The sequence below is a fragment of the Sapajus apella genome, unplaced genomic scaffold (assembly GCF_009761245.1).
Source record: "Sapajus apella isolate SASKATOON/1434 unplaced genomic scaffold, GSC_monkey_1.0 scaffold1, whole genome shotgun sequence".
NCBI lineage: Eukaryota > Metazoa > Chordata > Mammalia > Primates > Cebidae > Sapajus > Sapajus apella.
In genome coordinates, this window is record NW_022436941.1 from 21,049,140 (window position 1) to 21,069,882 (window position 20,743).

At 34.9% G+C, this 20,743-nt stretch overlaps 1 protein-coding gene and 1 long non-coding RNA gene across 3 annotated transcripts in view; one reads left to right on the forward strand and one right to left on the reverse strand.

The window, feature by feature from the left end:
* The window catches only part of LOC116545334, a 29,977-nt gene extending 20,992 nt beyond the window's left edge, over positions 1–8,985 (forward strand). The window contains exon 3 of the long non-coding RNA XR_004266294.1: positions 8,876–8,985. This is a non-coding gene — a long non-coding RNA (uncharacterized LOC116545334). The remainder of the gene's footprint in view (positions 1–8,875) is intronic.
* The window catches only part of LOC116545085 (peroxisomal multifunctional enzyme type 2), a 52,420-nt gene continuing 40,506 nt past the window's right edge, over positions 8,830–20,743 (reverse strand). For both annotated transcript variants that reach the window (XM_032271794.1, XM_032271735.1), the window contains exons 12-16: positions 20,114–20,217; positions 17,531–17,767; positions 15,064–15,115; positions 10,953–11,024; positions 8,830–8,984 (exon numbers count right to left, since the gene is read on the reverse strand). In XM_032271794.1, the coding sequence (XP_032127685.1) occupies positions 8,845–8,984; positions 10,953–11,024; positions 15,064–15,115; positions 17,531–17,767; positions 20,114–20,217 (605 nt within the window). In that variant the 3' untranslated portion in view covers positions 8,830–8,844. The remainder of the gene's footprint in view (positions 8,985–10,952; positions 11,025–15,063; positions 15,116–17,530; positions 17,768–20,113; positions 20,218–20,743) is intronic.

Genomic DNA, 20,743 nt, shown 5'->3' on the forward strand with positions numbered 1-20,743 from the left:
GTACTGGTACCAAAACAGAGATATAGACCAATGGAACAGAACAGAGGTCTCGGAGGCAACACAACCTTTCTACAACCATCTGATCTTTGACAAACCAGACAAAAACAAGCAATGGGGAAAGGATTCCCTGTTCAATAAATGGTGTTGGGAAAGCTGGCTAGCCATGTGCAGAAAGCAGAAACTGGACCCCTTCCTGACACCTTACACTAAAATTAACTCCAGATGGATTAAAGACTTAAACATAAGACCTAACACCATAAAAACCCTAGAAGAAAATCTAGGCAAAACCATTCAGGACGTAGGTGTAGGCAAGGACTTCATGACCAAAACACCAAACGCATTGACAACAAAAGCCAAAATAGACAAATGGGACCTAATCAAACTCCACAGCTTCTGCACAGCAAAAGAAACAATCATTAGAGTGAATCGGCAACCAACAGATTGGGAAAAAATTTTTGCAGTTTACCCATCTGACAAAGGGCTGATATCCAAAATTTACAAAGGACTAAAGCAGATTTACAAGAAAAAAACTAACAAGCCCATTCAAAAGTGGGCAAAGGATATGAACAGACACTTCTCAAAAGAAGACATACGTGAGGCCAACAAACATATGAAAAAATGCTCATCATCACTGGTCATCAGAGAAATGCAAATCAAAACTACACTGAGATACCATCTCACGCCGGTTAGAATGGCGATCATTAAAAAATCTGGAGACAACAGATGCTGGAGAGGATGTGGAGAAATAGGAACACTTTTGCACTGTTGGTGGGAGTGTAAATTGGTTCAACCATTGTGGAAGACAGTGTGGCGATTCCTCAGGGACCTAGAAATAGAAATTCCATTTGACCCAGCAATCCCATTACTGGGTATATATCCAAAGGATTACAAATCGTTCTACTATAAGGACACGTGTACACGAATGTTCATTGCAGCACTGTTTACAATAGCAAAGACATGGAACCAACCCAAATGCCCATCGACGATAGACTGGATAGGGAAAATGTGGCACATATACACCATGGAATATTATGCAGCCATAAAAAACGATGAGTTTGGGTCCTTTGTGGGGACATGGATGAACCTGGAAAACTACTTTTTGATGAAAATTTTGCAACATTTACAAAGTAAGTATCTGAGTGTCAGTTTACAGTTGATTTAAACCAAAGTAAACATAAAAAATTAAAGTGCTAATATCTACTTTTCAATAATTTATAATAGAAGTAAAATTATATTACACATTTATTCTCAATTAGGTAGATTTTCCACAATAAAATAAACTTTTATTCTTTGAAAGAGTTAAGAAGAAATTAGCGATTTTTCATTACCAAAATGCCACAATTAGATATATTCCCAAACTTATCCTCACAACCAACCCCCCCCACCAAAAAAACAAAAACAAAAACAAAAAAAAACATTAAAAAGATCATGGGGGAAGTTGCTGCTTCTAAAAACAAACAAAAGGCAGGCTGCTGTTTTCCAAAAATCACTGTATGAATTATACTCCTTTGTTTCCGCTGCATCCAGTATATTTTGCAGGATTTATTTATATATTTATTTTCAATGCATTCTACTAGGTTTTGGAGGACGTGACTTCAATCTATAGGTCCTGGGCAGTCTTTTAAAATTTTTGAGTTCCAAGAATGCTCTGAACCTGTCTTGATTCTGAGGGCTGCCTGATTAAAAATAAATAAAAATTTAAAATGTTTCTGAGTTCCCTTTATTCCACAAAATCCATTGTAAGCCATGTATACAAAGGGCATTTAAGATGGACAGTGTTGCCATGGTAGTTTAACTGTTAACAGACTGGCAACTCATTATGGCACAGGGCTTCACTATGACTTGGCATCACCTCTGATTTTTTCTCAAAGCAACAAGTGATACTTGTGAAAGTGCTTAGAGAATGGTATCTAGTTTAGATTATTTTCTGGTCTGCAGTAATTCATTACTGCCCAATATTAAAAAGAACCTACAGGAAGGCTGAGGTGGGGGCGGGACACCTGAGGTCAGGAGTTCGAGACCTGCCTGGTCTGAAACCCTGTCTCTATGAAAAATATAAAAATTAGTAGGGCAAGGTGGTAGACGCCTGTAGTCCCAGCTACATTGGAGGCTGAGGGAGGAGGATCACCTGAGGCCAGGAGGCAGAGGTTGCAGTGAGCCAAGATTGCACCACTGCACTCCAGGCTGGGCAATACAGCAAGACTCCATCTCAAAAAAAGAAAAAGAAAAAGGAAAAAAAGAGAAAGAACATATAGTTAAAAAGGGAAAACAAACAGCATGTTATGTTTACCTCATTGAATACAGCCTGACTTGTATTTTGCCCTTTCTGAAATAACATCTTCACTAAAAGCTTGGAAGTATTAAGAGTGAATATAACATTTCCAAGCTTTTCATTCAGACAATTCCACTGCATATGCTTGTGTAGTGTGCAACTTGCCCTGGGGTTCTTAATAACTCATAATTTGCTACCTGTGAATAGATACAACCTGACATAAATAATACTCATTTAATACCTGTCAATGTAATTTTTTCATATCCAAGCAATAAGTGAGCACAATTTTTTTTAAATGTGGGTCCAGGACATTGTTTTCATATAGTATTGATCAATATTAATTTTTCAAACAGCTTTACTGACATAATACACATATAATTCACCCATTTAAAATGTAAAATCCAATGGTTTTTATTATATTCACAGAGTTACCCAACCATCACCAGAATCAACTTCAGCACATTTTCTGTCCCCAATAGAAAATCCTATACCCATCAGAAGCCACTCTCCATTGTCTCCTTTCACCTCTAGCCCTTGGCAACCTCTAATATATTTTCTGACTTTACAGATTTGCCTATCCTGGGTATTTCATAAATCCAGTATGTGGTCACTCACTATCAACCTGAAGAACTTTCTTTAGAATTTGCTGTAAGGCAAGGCTGCTGTTCTCTCAGTTTTTCTCTCCAGGAATGTCTTTATTTTGCATTCATTTTAGAAAGATCATTTTGCTGGTTATAAAATTCTTAGTTGATCATTACGGTATTTGTTTTTTTCTTTCAGCACTCTGAATACATTAGCCCACTATCTTTTGACTTCCATCGTTTCTGATGAGAAGTCAGAGGTCAGCTCTTACTGGGGTTCCTTTGTAAGTAATAAGTCATTTTTTCTCTCATTATTTTCAACATTTTCTTTCTGTTTCTGGCTTTCAATATGTTTACTACGATGCAGAGAATATAGATCTCTTCAGATAAATAATCAATTTGGAGTTGATTGGGCTTCTTGGATGTATAGATTAATGTTTTTCATCAAAAGCCATTATTTCCTTAAATTTTTTTCTGCTCCTTTCTCTCTTTCTGATACACCCATTATATGAATGTTAGTGTGCTTAATGATCCTCCACCTTTCTCTAAGGCTCTTCATTCTTTTTCTTCACAGAGGTTCTCTCTATTCTTTAGCTTATATAATCACTATCGATCTATCTTAAGCTTTTTTGATTCTTTCTTCTGTCAGCTCAAATCTACATTTGGCCCTTCAAGGGTAAATTTTTCATTACAGTTATTATACTTTCAGCTCCAAAATTTCTATTTGGGTCTTTGTAATAATTTATATCTATTTAGTAATATTTAAGCATGGTTTCCCTTAGTTCTTTGAACATATTTATAATAGCTGCTTTGAAGTCTTTGTCTACTAAGTCCTCTCAAAAGCAGTTTCTGTTGCCTGTTTCTTCTGTCTATGCTTCACACTCTCCTGTTTCTTCCATGTCTTATAATTTTTTGTTGCTAACTGGGCATTTCGGATAATAGATTATAACAACACTAGACACTGATCCCAGACCCCTTCCAGGACTTGTTGTTATTATTTATTTGCTTAGTGACTTGGCTAGACTCTTATATGTGAATCTATTCTCCCAACAGCATACAGCCTCCTCTGATACTGCTCCTCACAGGGCACGCCTTGAGTATGTGCAGTCACCCTAGGATGACACTGGTTCTCTTTGACTGTCTCTCCTTGATCTCTCTGTTAAACTGTCTGCTTCTTTTGTTGTCATACCTAGTTGTTAGGTTCCGCTAATTGCCAGATGACTGTTCCAATATTTTCAGCAGTGTCCTGGGGTATACATTGTTCAACAATCTCAGCCAATTAAATTCAAGCCTCTTTGCAAGGGTAGTCAGTGAGGCCAGTCTCTGAGGTTTGTTACAGTCCCAGGAGGGCTTTTCTTAGCTTTCTCTTTTCCTGGTTCTTTCTAGTAAATGTCTAGCTGGGCTACACTTTAGCTTCCCGCAGTTATGGAATTACCAGCCTTCTCTTAATTGCTTATCACTACAGTCACACCTTGTTTTTGACAGTATGCTTATGCTTGAACTTGCAAATACTCAAGTTACAAAAAGAGTCTGTTTCCTTGAGAAGAGCATCAGAGCTTTGTGTTATTACAGCCTGCCTCTCTCTCTAGGCAGAACTTCTGCGGAAATAGTGACATACTTCCCTCCAAGAGATACACTTGCTTTACAAGAAGCAAGCAGGGCAGGGGTGGTGGCTTCTGTTCTTCTCAGCTTGCTCTCCAACCATGGAACCTCCATGCTTTGGGAAAGATAGGGCAAGATTGTCAGCCTGCCACAGGTAGGGTAAAGTTTCCACTCTATACATGGGGCTAGATAGAGAAAAGAGGCTCACAAGTCAGTAAATTTTACCTGGAATACAGCATCTGCAATTCAGAGCTAGTGGGAGGGAAAAGAAAAGTTAATAGCCTTCCCCTCCTGGGAAGGCAGCATGGCAGAGGGCTCCTACATTATTGGCTGCAAACGCCTTGGGGTACAGTTTCTGTCATGCTCAGTCAGGAGAGGAAGAACTAAAGAAGGGATTGTGGCTCAAATTCCACAGAGTCTCACTGTTCTTGCCAAAATGTAATAGATTTTCTTGAGTAAATGTTTCTTTGTTTGCTCTATACCCTTAGGACAATTTCCAGAGACATTAAATAGCTGTGTTTTAAAACAATTTTTTACAAGTCATGGTTGTTTCACTAACAAGAAAGTCCAAGGAGCTTCTTATGCCACCATTCCAAAAGTCTTCTCCCAATACTGCTTTAAATAATACTTTATTTACTACAGAAGAATATTCACTAAAGAATAATCTTATTATCACAAATAAAGCCAAATCAATGTGAAATCCAAATTATTAAACATTTTTAGGAAAAATGTGTTTTTATAATTTGAGAACAAAAGAATAACCAGAATTGTCTTACATAAGAGAAATACTTAGGTCATTTAATAAATGAAGATTTTAATCTATACAAGAATCATCTGTGTTAGATTTTTCTAAAAATTTTTCAGTCTACAAAGATTGTGCAAGAAAATAACAAATATCCCCATTAGTATCTCAGATTCATTACACTTAATAAGGCTTTTCTACACATAAAATACATTATATATAGAATACATATAAACTGCACTTCAAATTCAAGGAACACACTCTAATTCAAAGTATTGATTACCAAGTCTCCACTCTATAAGATTATATATAGGGAAACAAGATCAACAAACAGTTGTTTTTTTTGTTTGTTTGTTTGTTTTTGGCAACGACCTTTTAGATATAACATCAAAGGTATGATCCATGAAGAAAAAATTGGTAAGCTGGAGGCTATTAAAAATTTCTGCTCTGTGAAAAGCACTATCAAGAGAATAAAAAGCCACAGACTGGGAAAAAGTTGCAAAAGCTATACCTGATGAAGAACTGTTATCCAAAAGGTACTCTTTTTTTTTTCATTCTTTCTCTTTGGAAAAAAAAAAAAAAAAAAAAAAAAAAAAAAAAAAAAAGAAAGAAAGGAAAAATGAAGGAGAGGAAGAATGAGGAAGAGGGAGAGGGAGAGAGAACTGAGGTGTTGCTTTATTGCCCGGGCTAGAATGCAGTCTAAAAATGGGTATGCCTGTAATTGTGTTTAGTAATAGAGACATGGAGAAAAAAAAATGAGGGAAGAAAATAATTAACAAGCAGCCAACCAATATTTCATTTAAACCTATAAATAGGTGTGATGTGGTACTGATAAGAGTGTATATTTTGTATATTTAAAGTGGAGAGTTCTATAAATGTGAATTAAGTCTACTTGTTCCCGATCTGAGTTCAAGTCCTGGATATCGATGTTAACTTTCTGTCTCATTGATCTGTCTGATATTAATGTTGAAGTCTCCCACTATTATTGTATGGGAGTCTAAGTCTCTTTATTTATAAGTCTTATATATCTGGGTATTCCTGTATTGGCTGCATATATATTTAGGATCTTTAGCTCTTCTTGTTACATTGATCCTTTTATCATTATGTAATATCCTTCGCTTCTTTTGATCTTTGTTGCTTTAAAGTCTATTTTATCAGCAAAAATTGCAACTCCTGCTTTCTATTTATTTATTATTTTTGCTCTCCATTTGGTTGGTAAATTTTTCTCCATCCCTTTGTTTTGAGTCTTTGTGTATCCTTGCATGTGAGGGGTCTGGATGTAGCATACCAATGGGTCTTGGCTTTTTTTGCCTGTCTGTGACTTTGGATTGGGGGATTCAGTTGAATTAGCAATAATATATGTGAGTTTGATATTGCTGTTTAATGTTAGCTGGTTGTTTTGCCCATTAGTTGATACAAGTTCTTAATTATGTTGATGTTTTTTATTTTTTAGTATTTTTTAGAAAGACTGATACTGGTTGTTCCTTTCTATGTGTAGTGGTTTTTTCAGAAGCTCTTGTACTGATACTGGTCGTTCCTTTCTATTTGTAGTGGTTTTTTCAGAAGCTCTTGTAAAGCAGGCCTGGTGGTGATGAAATCTCTGAGTGCTTGCTTGTTCACAAAAGATTTTATTTTTCCTTCGCTTATGAAACTCAGTTTGGATATAAAATTCAATTTTACATCTTAGCTGGATGTAAAATTCTGGGTTGAAAGTTCTTTTCTTTAAGAATGTTGAATATTGGCCCCCGCTCTCTTCTTGCTTGTAGGGTTTCTACTGAGAGATCTGCTGTGAGTCTGATAGGCTTCCCTTTATAGGTAACCTGACCTTTCTCTCTGGCTGCCCTCAGTATTTTCTCCTTCATTTCGACCATGGTGAATCTGGCGATTACATGCCTTGAGGTTGGTCTTCTTGAGGAATATCTTTGTGGTGTTCTCTGTATTACCTGGAGTTGAATATTGTCCTGCCTTGCTAGGTTGGGAAAGTTTTCCTGAATAATATCCTGAAGCGTATTTTCCAGCTTGGATTGAGTCTCTTCGTCACATTCAGGTACACCTATCAAACGTAGATTAGGTCTTTTCAAATAGTCCTATATTTCTTGGAGACTTTACTCATTTCTTTTTATCCTTTTTTCTATAATCTTGTCTTCACATTTTATATCATTAAGTTGGTCTTCGACCTCTGATATACTTTCTTCTGCTTGATCAATTCGGCTGTTAAAACTTGTGCATACTTCGCGAAGTTCTCGTGTTGTGTTTTTCAGCTCCATTAATTCATTTATATTCTTCTCTAAATTGTGTATTGTTGTTAACATTTCGTCAAGTCTTTCTTCGAAGTTCTCAGTTTCTTTGCATTGGGTTAGAACAAGTTCTTTTAATTCCCAGAAGTTTCTTATCATCCACTTTTTAAAGCCTGCTTCTGATAACGGAACATGGTCTTTCTCCAACAGGCCTTGTTCTGTTGCTAATGAGGAATTGTGATCCCCTGTAGAGGGAGAGGCGTTCTGATTTTGGGTATTCTCAGCCTTTTTAGGCTGGTTTCTTCCCTTCGTTATAGATTTATCCATCTGTGATCTTTATAATTACCGTCTTTATAGTTGGGTTTCTGAATGGACATCCAACTTGTTGATTCCCGACGCTAAAATCTGAGCAACCCACTGCGCCGGTTAAAACAGCGGCATTAAGATTGATGGTGCTTTTACTCTGCATCAAGAACTGCCACACCAAGGCAGCAGCAAAACCGCCTTGCCAGCCACAAGAGTCGCGCTGGCGACCCACAGGGCTCCTCCACTGGGAATCACCTGGTGCGTGAGCAGCAAAAATTGATCTAAAAGTGTGGCGTCCTCTCGTTCTCTGTGCTTTCAGTGGGAGCTACAATCCCGAGCTGCTAGTGATCAGCCATCTTGGTCTTTAAACAGTGTGGGGCTTGGAAGCACTGACTTACTATGCAGTCAAAAATTCATGTATAACTTTTGACTCCCTAAAATCTTAATACCTAATAGCCTACTATTAACCAAAACCCTTACCAATAAATCATCAACTGACACACATTTTTTGTTATATATATTATATACTGTATTATTACAGTAAAATAAGCTAGGAACCGTTTTCTACATTGGCTGCCGCCTCATATGAAATCAGCACATTCCATGGAGGAAAGAGTCCTGCTTTGTTGCATCCTGTATCCTAGAGATTAATGTTGGTAAATGAGTAACTCTAGCATTTGTACAAGGCTCCCTTAAGACTCCTGCAGCACTCGACCAAGCCTAGCGACATAACTGAATCTGGAGATTCCTGGGGTCTTGTTTGGAAAAAGACTTGAAATACACATAAGAAGAAAGGGATAAAAATAAATGTTCACTTGTCTCTACAAAAAAAGTTAATAATAATAATAAATAAGCTAGGAAAACAAAATGTCACGAAAATTATAAAAAAGAATATTTACTATTCAGTAAGTAGAAGTAGGTGATCATAAAGGTCTTCATCCTCATCATCTTCACATTGGGTAGGCTGAGGGGGAGGAGGAAGAGGAGGGGTTGGTCTTGCTGTCCCAGGGGTGGCAGATGTGTAAGAAAATTTGCCTGTAAGTGGACTCGTGCAGTTCAAACTCAGGCTGTTCAAGGCTCAACCATACAGGTAAGAATCCTTTACTACACATATATTTTGCTTATTAAGCCATAGTTTACCTTGACTTTGTCTGATGTCCGTTTTCCACCAAAGCCTCCAGAGCCAACAAGAAAGAGAGAGAACTGATTGTAGCATGTAAGTTCCTTCTCAGAGTAAGAATACACTGAAAAATAAACAAAAGAAAGAAATAAAAGAAGTTACTACCAAAAGACATAACTAGTTAACCAAGATATGTTCAAGGTTTGTTTAAGACATAACTAGTTAACCAAGATATGTTCAATTTCCTTTCAAGGTTTCAAAAACAAAATCCAATTACTGAAAGAGTTCTATCATGTAAAGGTGTCCAGGTCTGGATTACAGGGCATTCATTTTAATCCATTCACTACCTGACTCTGAAAGACAGAGAGAAGAAGAGTTTCAAAATCCTTTCTTAACTATGAAAAAGCAGTTTCTTTCACTTCTTCTTAAGCCTCTCAAACTGCTATTCAGATCCCAATTCTTTCCACCTTAAACATTTCAAACAATCCCACTAGAAAGAACAGGTAATCACACTCGAACTTTCAAACATTCTGCCAAAGCAATCAAGAAAAGCATGGAGAGAAAATAAGTGGGAATGAAGGTGTAAGTCACTTGATGGCAGGATCATGGCTGTTCTGCTCCCTCTTATTCTCCCAACAACTACAATAGTTATTGTACAGAAAAAAAGGTACCTAATAAATTTTATTAAATTAATTAATAAATCAGTGAATATATGATATGATTGAGCAAGTTAGCAAATAAGTGAGCAAGTAATGAGTAAGACAGCTGTCCCTCTATTTACTAACTTACTAGGGGCAGGTTAAGTATTATCTGTTTTATGTCTAGCTCTGCAAAACTAGAAATATGATTTTCAATTGCATACTACAGAAAAATCTAATTATAACCAAAAATTAGGAAAGGCATGTCAATGTATTCAAAATAAGATTTTTTTTTATCACACAGGCAATTGAATACCCAATTTCACCTATAATTTGTCTACAAATTCAATATACTATTGCCAAGTTGTATTTGAATAAATGGAGCAGATCAAGAGAGAATAGTAAAGATTAAAGCAAGGTTTCTACAGGACTTTTGTTTTTTGGTGTATTACATTTGGTACAATGGTGAGAAGACTGAAAGAGAACTGACAGAACAGTAGCCAAGCCTTGGCCAACATCTGGAATGACAAGTATGAAAACCGAAAAAGAGAAGAGAGAAGAGGAAAAGCAGGGGAAGGAAGGAAGAGAACATATGTAATATTTACGAGCATCAGAAATGTTCTCAATAGATTACTAAGCAAAAGCAAAGCAAGTTCCAAAACAGCATATACAATATAACCTCCTATGTATTTACAACAAAAATGATAAACTTATATTCTAAATATTAAATAATGTCCACTTTTATACTGTTCTTTGTTTCCCAAATTACTGACAATGAATATCTACTTTTACGTTCTTAAACTTTAAAATTTATAAATTTAAATTTAATTTTTAAAATTTAATTTATAAAATTTACAAATTTTAAGCATCGTATCTTTACCTTATGTTTAATTACTAGTATTTCAACATTTATTAAACTACTATACTCTTTTTTTCCCACTGCAAATAAAATGTGGCTGTGATGTTTAAACCACATCATAAGTTAAAGTCTAGAAACTTATTAATTACAAGTCTAGGAACCTAACTACCATTTGTAAGAATAATTCAGCAGTCAAATATGTTTCAAGTTCCAGATAGCTAACACATTAAAGAATACCTAAAATATAGCCTAACTGTCAAGTGAGGACTAACTAATATTTCTTCCTGCTAAAAACAGATGCCAGAAAGCTTAATTCTCCTCTACATTATCAATACAAGCTACATTTTCCAGCTTTGTGATTTGGATATATTGTTTAAATCCAATGAAATGCCCCACACTTCCCAGCCTGAGTTCAGAACTAATTCCTTCTCCCCTTCCTTTATTTTTCTTAAAGAGTTTTAAAAAGTTTATCTTGTTTTCTTACAAACTGGAAGACAAATACAAACTTATTAATCAATTTCTATAGTGAAGTATTATGTCACACACAAAGCCTATTAATCTAACAATATTATTATAAGAACTGTAGATTAATTACCGTCAATAATAATCACTACACCGGATCCTTTATCTAGGACATCAGCAACAACTGCTTCACATTTTAATTTTCCTAGAATGAAAAGTAAAAGAAATACAGTGTCTTAAAAACCAAAGATTACTATAATAAGATTTGAAAGAATTTAATAGCATTTTCACTGTAAGCTCAGCAAAACTGAAAAAACTATGGTTTGAAATAATGTTCCTGAACTCACTAGAAAAAATAATTCAATATTAAAAGCAGTCAGGATACCTGAATCGCTAAATTTTAAACATCAACAGTTTGATACATTAGATTTTTTAAATAACCATTGTCAATGTCAAGGACTCCTCTTGGTCCTTTTTAACCCTGTTATTCAACAAACATTTGTTAAGCATACAACCAATGCCATTTACCCCATTCTTTCTTAAATCTCTACTCCTGTTCAACACAACACAAGTCCTACACAGAGCAATCAAGCAAGAAAAAAAATTTTTTTAAGACATCCAAATAGGAAAAGAAGTCAAATTATCTCTCAATGAGATGATTCTATACCTAGAAAATACTAAAGATTCCATCTACCAAAAGGTTCCTAGAACTGATAATGACTTAGGTAAAGTTTCATAATATAAAACCAATGAACAAAAAAAAAGTATCATTTTTATACATCAATAATATTCAATCTGAGAGCCAAATCAAGAATGCAATCTCATTTACAATAGCCACAAAAAAATTAAATGCCTAGGAATACATCTAACCAAGGTGGTGAAATATATCTGCAAGGATAACTATAAAACACTGCTAAAAGAAATCACCAGATGACACAAACAAATGGAAAAACATTCCATACTCATGAGCTGGAAGACTCAATATTGTTAAAATGGTCATACTGCTCAAAGCGATCTGAAGATTCAATGCTGTTGCCATAAAACTACCAATGTCATTTTTTACAAAATTAGGAAAAAACTATTCTAAAATTCATATGATACCAAAAAGAGCAAAAATAGTCAAAGCAATCCTAAGTAAAAAAAAAAAAAAAAAAAGCTGGAGGTGTCACATTATCTGACTTGAAACTATACTGTAAAACTACAGTAACCAAAACAGCATGGTACTGGTACAAGAAAAGACCAACGGAAAACAAAAGAGAATCCAGAAGTAAAGCCACAGACCTATACCATCTGATCTTTGACAAAGTTGACAAACATAGGGAATGGGGAAAGGACTCCCTATTCAATGAACGGTTCTGGGATAACTGGCTAGCCATACACAGAAAAATGAAACTATACTCCCACCTTTCATCACATACAAAAATTAACTTGAGATGGATTAAATATCTAGATGTAAGACCCCAAACTATTAAAATCCTAGAATAAAACCTAGGAAATACCATTGTGGACATCAGTCTTAGGAAATAATTTATGGCTACATCCTCAAAAGCAATTACAACAAAACAAAGATTAACAAGTGAGACCTAATTAAACTATGAACAGAGTAAACAGATAACCTAAAGAATGGGAGAAAATATTCTCAAACTATGCATCCAACAGAAGTCTAATAACTAAAATCTATGAGGAACATAATTCAACAAGCAAAAGACAAAAAGTTCCATTAAGAAATGGGCAAAAGACATGAACAGATGCTTCCCAGAAGAAGACATACAAGCCACCAACAAACATTTAAAAAATGCTTCATATCACTAATCATCAGAGAAATGCAAATCAAAACCACAATGAGATACCATCTCACATCAGTCAGAATGGCTACTATGAAAAGTCAAAAAATAACAGATGCTGATGAGAGTGCAGATAAAAGAGAACATTTATACACTGTTGATGGGAATGTAAATTAGTTCAGCTACCATGAAAAGCAGTTTGGAGATTTCTCAAAGAACTTAGAACTATTGTTTGACCCAGCAATTCCACTACCAGATATATACCCAAAGGAAAAGAAATCATTCCACCAAAAAAAACACATGCACTCATACATTCATTGTAGCACTATTCACAACAGCAAAGACATGGAATCAATCTAGGTGCTCAAAAATGGTGGAAAGGATAAAGAAAATGTAGTACGTATATACCATGGAATACTACACATTCATGAGAAGGAACAAAATCATGTGCTCCACAGCAACATGGATGCAGTTAGAGGTCATTACCCTAAGCGAACTAATGTAGAAACAAAAAAACAAATACCACAAGTTCTCACTTGTGAGTGGTAGCTAAACTTTGGGTACATATGGACATAAAGATGGAAACGAGACAATGCAGGACTACTAGAGCAGGGACAACAAGAGCTGAAAAACTACATATTGGATACTATGCTCACTACCTGAGTGATGGGATCATTCATATCTCAAACCTCAGCATCACACAATATTCCCATGTAACAAATCTGCACATGTACCTCCTGAATCTAAAATAAAAGTTGAAATTATTTTTTAAATAATAAAAGAAGGCACTGCTGTGAGGTTTCCTTCACTCCAACTAGTGGTTATTTTTAACATGATGAGGGGAAGTCAGCCTATGACACTACCACTACAACCAACAAATGAGCCATTAAGAGATGTTGATATCAGTCTCCTGATGCTTGATGCCCTGTGTCTTATCAATTGGTGTTTTATAAACAGTAATAGATTATAAATAGTAGTCTTGACCTTGGTTTTCTGCAGTTTAAAAGGTTCCAAACCACAGGTATCTCGTATTTTGAACATTCACATTTACTAGACAGTAAATTTTAAAACTACTTAAAGAAAATGCACAGGTGCTACCGAGGAAAAATAATTCATGAGAAATGTAACTTAAGGCTAAGGAGGTAAAAAAAAATTTAAGAGTTATTCTCTATACCTCCTTATTCATATCACTGTTCAGTTATAATCATTCGGGAGTATACATCTAATCTCTCTTTTCATATTTTAAAATCCCTAAAGGCAGAAACCTATCTCACACATTTCTACTTCCCTTATAACAATGGTTTCCAAGGGAACCCATCAGGCTGATTATATACGAAACATGTAAGGAGCTTCCTAGCCACTGTCACCAATACCACTACCCTAAATATACATACATACATATATGCACACACACACACACACACACACACACACACACACACACACACACACAGGATTTCCAGGGTTGGCATTCAGAATCTATATTTTACTTAAATTAACAGGTAATATAATGTAATAACTAGGGTGACTTTGATATGCAGCCAGTTTAGAAAATTAATACCTAACAGTGTGCCTTGCAAATACTAGGTATCCAGCAGATATTTGATCAATGCACAATCACCCAAAGTATACTGTTTCAGATAAAAAGAGAAAATTTATGCTATAATACTTAAACTGTTTTTGAAAAGTTATGCTATAATACACTGAAATAAAACAATTAAGCTTCAAGCAATAAAAATCTCATAAATTTTTTAGAAAAATAAAAAGGTTTAAGAAAAATATTCAAGTAGGATTCTAGCTACTTGCTGACCTACATTTCATAATGTGAAATGATAAATATTAATAAAACATTCCTTTTTGCATTCTACCACCTTATATGACAGTATATAATTAGACAACATCAAATGAGAGAAATATATCAAATTATAGTAAAAAAAAAAAAGTAAAAAGAGATTTACTAAACAAATAAGATTATTAAGAAAAGTAAAAATGATTAAGGCAGACTTCATTTTATTTTCTCCAAAACAAAACAGAAAAAAAAGAATTATAAAAAATTCTATATCTTTTAACTTTAAAAGATATGAAAAATCAGTATTATGAAAATCAGTATTAAGATAAATACTTAAGAATAAAGAACAATAATCATAAGAATCATAACAGATTAGACACTGTCAATAAATTTAGAGCACACACACAAATGTTCCTTTCAGTTGTTAATAACACATACATCAACAAATATATATTATGAAACAAATTTTTAAGACTACTGAAGGACAAAGCTTACAGTGACCAAAACAGGTATTAGTTTAATATCAATCTACTCTAATGGTTCACATGCACATAATAATTTATCATGTTTTATCAGGTCACTCTATACCAGTTTAACACATTGATGTTGTTTAGAAGGTTAATCAGAAAATGAAAGTATGGTATTATGGAATTGGTGTATCCAAAACTCACCTGCTCTGGGAAGTGGTTTATATAACTCCAAGTATTGCTCTCCATGAAGAACCTATGTGAGGGTAAACAAAATTTTATTAGCAAACAAACTTTCTTGCTCCATAGGTTCTGCCTGTGGATACACTGTTACTTGCAAGTGACATTCTACTGTCCATAGGCTCACATCTCTCCCCAAGTCATCTATCTTCGTTTGGCTTCTTCTTAATCATGTGATTCAAAAGCAATCAATCCCCCAATCTAAAGACAGTCAGCTCTTCTGGAGCAGAGAAGATATATTTGTGTTCTTTCTTGGCATTCATAAAGCCTTGTTGACTGTTAATCACATGTTATTTAGCAAGAGACAATAAACTAGGCTGTATTCCCAGAACTTATAACAGTGCCTGGAACATATTGGACATTCAATAAATATTCACTGAATAAAAATGAACAAATGGGGCAGTGCTAGTAATTTCAGGTCACACACCAAATACAAATGACACAACTAAAACACAAATAAAAACCTTACAACAATGTTCAAAGTGAAAGCACTGTCAATGTGAATATCCCTTTCTTGTAACACTTTGTAAACTACTTACAGAATAGATACTAAGGACACTGTGTAACTTAATAGCCACTTAACTTCAATGTATCAAAGGAAGAATGCACCAAGGTATGTAGGAAAACCAAAGCCTGAGGTATACACACAAATGACCCCACTTCACTACAGAGGGATGGTTTCCCAGTCTTCTTCAGAAACCCAAAAGGATAACAAAAAAAGAAGGAGAGGTGGTTAATAGGAAGACAAATGAGGTTGGGCTTACTGTGTCATACAGCCTGAAAAATTCAAGATTAAGAAGGCCAGGATTCAAGTTCCAAGATGTATGAACACCATTGAAAATTTCCAATTGTTAGGGGGAATTTTGAAACGTGTTTTAATTTTTTACACTTACATTGTTAAAGTATTTAGCAACTAACCATAGGAGTGTGAATGAAACAAGAAACTGCCCAGCACATATTTCTTGCCTTCCTCCCAACTTCATGAAACACTCTAATAAAATAAGTGGCCATCAACTCACAGCACCAATGGGCTAACTGATCCACCAGTAAATAGGTTCTTTAATCAGTCAAAGTTACAGATATATGCTCACACAGCCCCGTGATTCAAAAATTATTTCCAGGCTCATAACCTGAACCTTACTCCAAGAAATAAAATATACCCTAACTCAAAGAACTTCTCACCATTGTTCACTCCTCCTTCTTGACACACTTTCTTCATTTGGCTTCTCCAATAACATTCTCCCGACACTCCTCATACCTCACCAACCTTTCCTGCTCAGTCTCTTTTTGCTAGTTCCTCTGCATCTCTTCACCCTCTCAACATTGCAGGGCCTCTAAACTCAGGCCTCTTCTTTACTTACACTCATATAATAGATGACTTCATCTAATCTCCAGTCTTTAAATATGACCTAAATGCTTTAAAGACCCAGTCAGACCTCTCCCTGAACTCCAGACTCATATATTCAACTGTCCATCTTACATCTCCACTTAAATGTATAACAGGCATTTCAAACATATCTGAAACCAACTCCTAATCCACCACACCTTAAAATAAATGTGTATCTATAAATTATACATAATGCCACATGTAACTAAGATACATATTAAATATACTGTATATAATAATTATACATTGCATATACATATGTGTATTGTATAATTATATACAATGTATATATATGCACACATCATGATAACATCCCAGTTATTCAGAACGAACATCTTCATCCTTGACTCCTCTTTTCTAACCTTCACACGCAGCACTTTTACTTGGATTATTATAATAGACTCTTAAGTGGTTTCTCCACTTTGGCTCCCATATAACCTATTCTCCAACAGTGGCAAGCTTGAGCCAGTGGGTGAACATGCCCAGATCATGTCACTACTCAGCTCAGATTAACAAATGGCTTCCCACGTACATCAGAGTATACACTATTGACAGCTTTACAATTACTCCATGGCCTTCTCCTACCATTGCCCCCCTGACAGCTATGCTGGCCCCCTTACTGTTCCAAAAACAAACCAAGTATGTGCTATTTGCTTTAACTATTCCTCCCTGGCTTGCTTCTTCACCACTGTCATGAGGTGAGGATTATCATATCCATTTTATAGATAAAGAAACTGAAGCCTAGAGATGGTACTTACCCTTGGTCAAGTATCAAGTAAACAGCACAGAGAAGATAAATAACATCATGCCAGGGTTATGGGGCTACACGTACTTGTTACTTTCTTCTTTTGCTGGCATTTTAAACTAACTCTATGCTCTTTTACTCTTAAAAAAGATATGCTAAATGTTTATTCTTAAACCACTATAAATAATTATATAAATATATATACACACACTACACGAATACATATAAGATATAACATTTATAATTAGTATTTACAAAAATAGAAGAAAAGCAAAATAAAGGTTTCTTATTGGGCATACCTTTGCAAAGTTCATTGAAAGCCCAGGAATTTCTGCTAATCCTCCACCCATTATAGATTTCTGACCTATGATAACTCCGAAGGTGGGCAAACAGGAGAAATCAGAGCTTCCTTCATAAATAAATTTCAAATCTTTTGGATCCTTGATTGATGCTCCCACTCCAAGGGCGTACATAATAGCTTCCAGTTCCGTATAAGCAGAAGAAAATGAAGGGAGTTTCTGGCCAACAGCTCCGGCCTAACAGGACAGTTGTAAAAAGTAATTTCTTTCACTGATAGTTTTGTTAAATCCTTGAAATTTTAAATTTCCAAAACTAATAACTTCTTACATACCTAGTTTTGCTTTTGGATAGGAATAGAATGTCAGTGAATTTGATGGAGCATAATTATTGCAATTATTTTTGAATTTTTTTAATAAAAACTAATTAGATCATGTGTAGAAAAGAACTTTATTTATAGATAATAACTTTTTTATTGCTTGCTTCTTGCTAACAGTATGCCTCATATTCAACTTTCCTGTCTCTAATTCAGTAACTATTAGCTACACAAAAATTCAAAAAATAATGATACTAAAGATAGTAAATTGCTCATACAATCTAATGTATAAAATACACTGTAAACAGATGAGCAAAAAATATTGCTTAATGCATGTAAATTTGACTGCCTCATAATGTTTTTAAGTAAAATAAAATTTAACTTGAACTTCCTTCCCAGTATATTCACAGGAATATCCTTTGTCTAACTGGATGTTGTCTTTTTCTACTTAGTGATAATATGCATAGTTAATAAGTACATATTAGGTTATAAAAGAATAATGTCCAATTTTTCAATCATATTTATTCTAAACTAGAAGTTGGTAAACAAGGACTAAGAGCTAAAATGGTTTACACAGTTTGATTAAAAATAGGAAAAACAGAAAGAGTATGTAATAGAAGCACTCTGTGTAGCCCACAGAGCCTAAAATATTTATTACATGGCCCTTCCTTCATCAAAAAGGTTTGCCAACCCTTATTTTAAACTAAAAATCACATTTATATATTGACCATATTCTCAGGCTTAAAATCAGAATTTTAATTTTCTTTATTACTATGCCTACCATAGGATACAAAACACTAGAATCTAATATGGCAAATGACTTACTGCTTCCTATTTATCCAGTACAGTTTTTTTAAGAAAGAATACAAAGAGGAGACAGTAAATGGGCAAATTTCACAGGTGCTATAACCACAATTGTTCTCGAATTTCTGACACAATGGGAAGCATTTTACTTGCAGCCATGTTGAAATAGTTCTAAAACATAATATTGATGCTTCCCTTAAGAGAAATGACCCCAAGGAGCCACTAAAATAGATACCCTTTCCTAAAAAGTTAGAAAATGTTACTGCTTAATGATAATACACACTAAAGTAGAATTATTGATTGTCAAAAAAAAAAATTTGTCTAACTGTACTGAAAAAGAAAAAGTTTAATATTTCAGCTTATGTTCACTCAAATTCTATTAATAGTATATATTTTATATAAACTTTTATCATCACTTATTTAGCAACAAATTAATAGCTTAGAAAATAATTTTTGTATGTGAAAAAAGTTTCAAAATTATTTACATTTCAAACAAAATTGCTGATTATAGGCATTTTCAATATAGAAGTTTAAAGCCTTGTGTGTATTAGGTAAAAGGGTAAAAAAACACAACGAAGATCAGGGAGCATATAACCTTCAAAAGTCATGGTGTCATAGTCTCCCCTCCCACACACAAATTCCCACACAACTCAAATCTTCTTAAAATCAATTCATATCTATACTTAAAAAGATAAAGAACTATGAACTATGGAAAGCAGACAGGCCTGAAATCCAGATATCAGACTAGATATCAGTTTAGGCTCAAGCCATTTTTATCAACAGTTGAGGTAATCCCTTTCTTCCTCTTCCATCCAGTACCTCTCTGAGTCAATTTCCAAACAGCATTGCAGTGGTTAAAAACGAGGTTGGCTAACAACCACGCAGGCAGCTAACTTGATTCATTACACCCCCCAAATGGAGCCTACCAAAAATTATATGCAAGTAAGGAGTATCCCTCTGAAAAGTTCATGATAAGCTTTCAGCAGTTCTGTTTCCAACCAGGGGAAGAAGCTGAGTGGGTTACCTCCATTCTTCAAGCCCCACTCAGCTACTAGGAAAAACCTTGGAAACTGATACCCAATTGCTCTGATCTCCTTTCCCATTGGGGAAAAGAAATGCATAGTACAGTCCAGAGAAATCTAGAGATGGAAAACGAGAAATTAAAAAGACAAATAAAGTGCTCTGGACAGTGTTAGAATTCATCTTCAGCCATCTCTTCATGTATCTCAACTGTCCTGAATTCTCTGTATGTTGAAATCAGGCTGTATGTTATAAGTCAATAATTAATGATTTCTGAATAAATCCTCTATTTTAAATGATCTCTGCCACTGCTTCTCTCCATTATTAAAAACTGAAAGAAAGTAACCGTAACCAAAAGAAGATAGAAAGCAGTGGGGGAGGAAGAAAGCAGGGAGGGAGGAAGAGAAAAAAAAAGGCAAAAGCTTTAGGCTTTTTCCCCACTTACAAATCCTGATGTTGCTGTAGATGTTGCATGACTAGTACGATTTGCTGAAATTCCTCCTTCTGAATCTATTTTACTTAGAACTTCAATTATACTGCCAGTTGATTCTAAAATTAAAAATGAAAAACAAAAAAATAAAGCTTTGTTAAAGATGTGACTAACAAGAGCTACAGTATGCTACATAATTATTCCTATAACATTCAGCAAACCTGCTACAGAGCCTCCATTGCCACTCACAGTTCTGAATGTCTGATGTCAGGCTATTGCAGGAAAAAACTGTGAAAGACTGAAATAGGCCAAAAATAAATGGACATCCTCAATGAAAAACAAGACATTGTCTAGCATTTCCTTCCCCAGTTATCTGATTCTAAGGGACTCTGAGCTTTCCAATGTCTTTAAGCTTTTTACGACCTGTAAAGAGGGATACTTGTCTATAGACATGCAATTTGTCTGGTAGAGAGATCACTGATTTCTCTTCTCAACTGATTTCCATTCTCCCCAGATGAAAGAATGCCAAGATTACCTCCTCACACCCACCCCCAGCTCTCTGTAATAGCTCTAAAGATAGTACCAAAAATTCTTCCAGAGAAAACTATCATCATAACCAATGACTCCACACAGGGATCAAAAGCT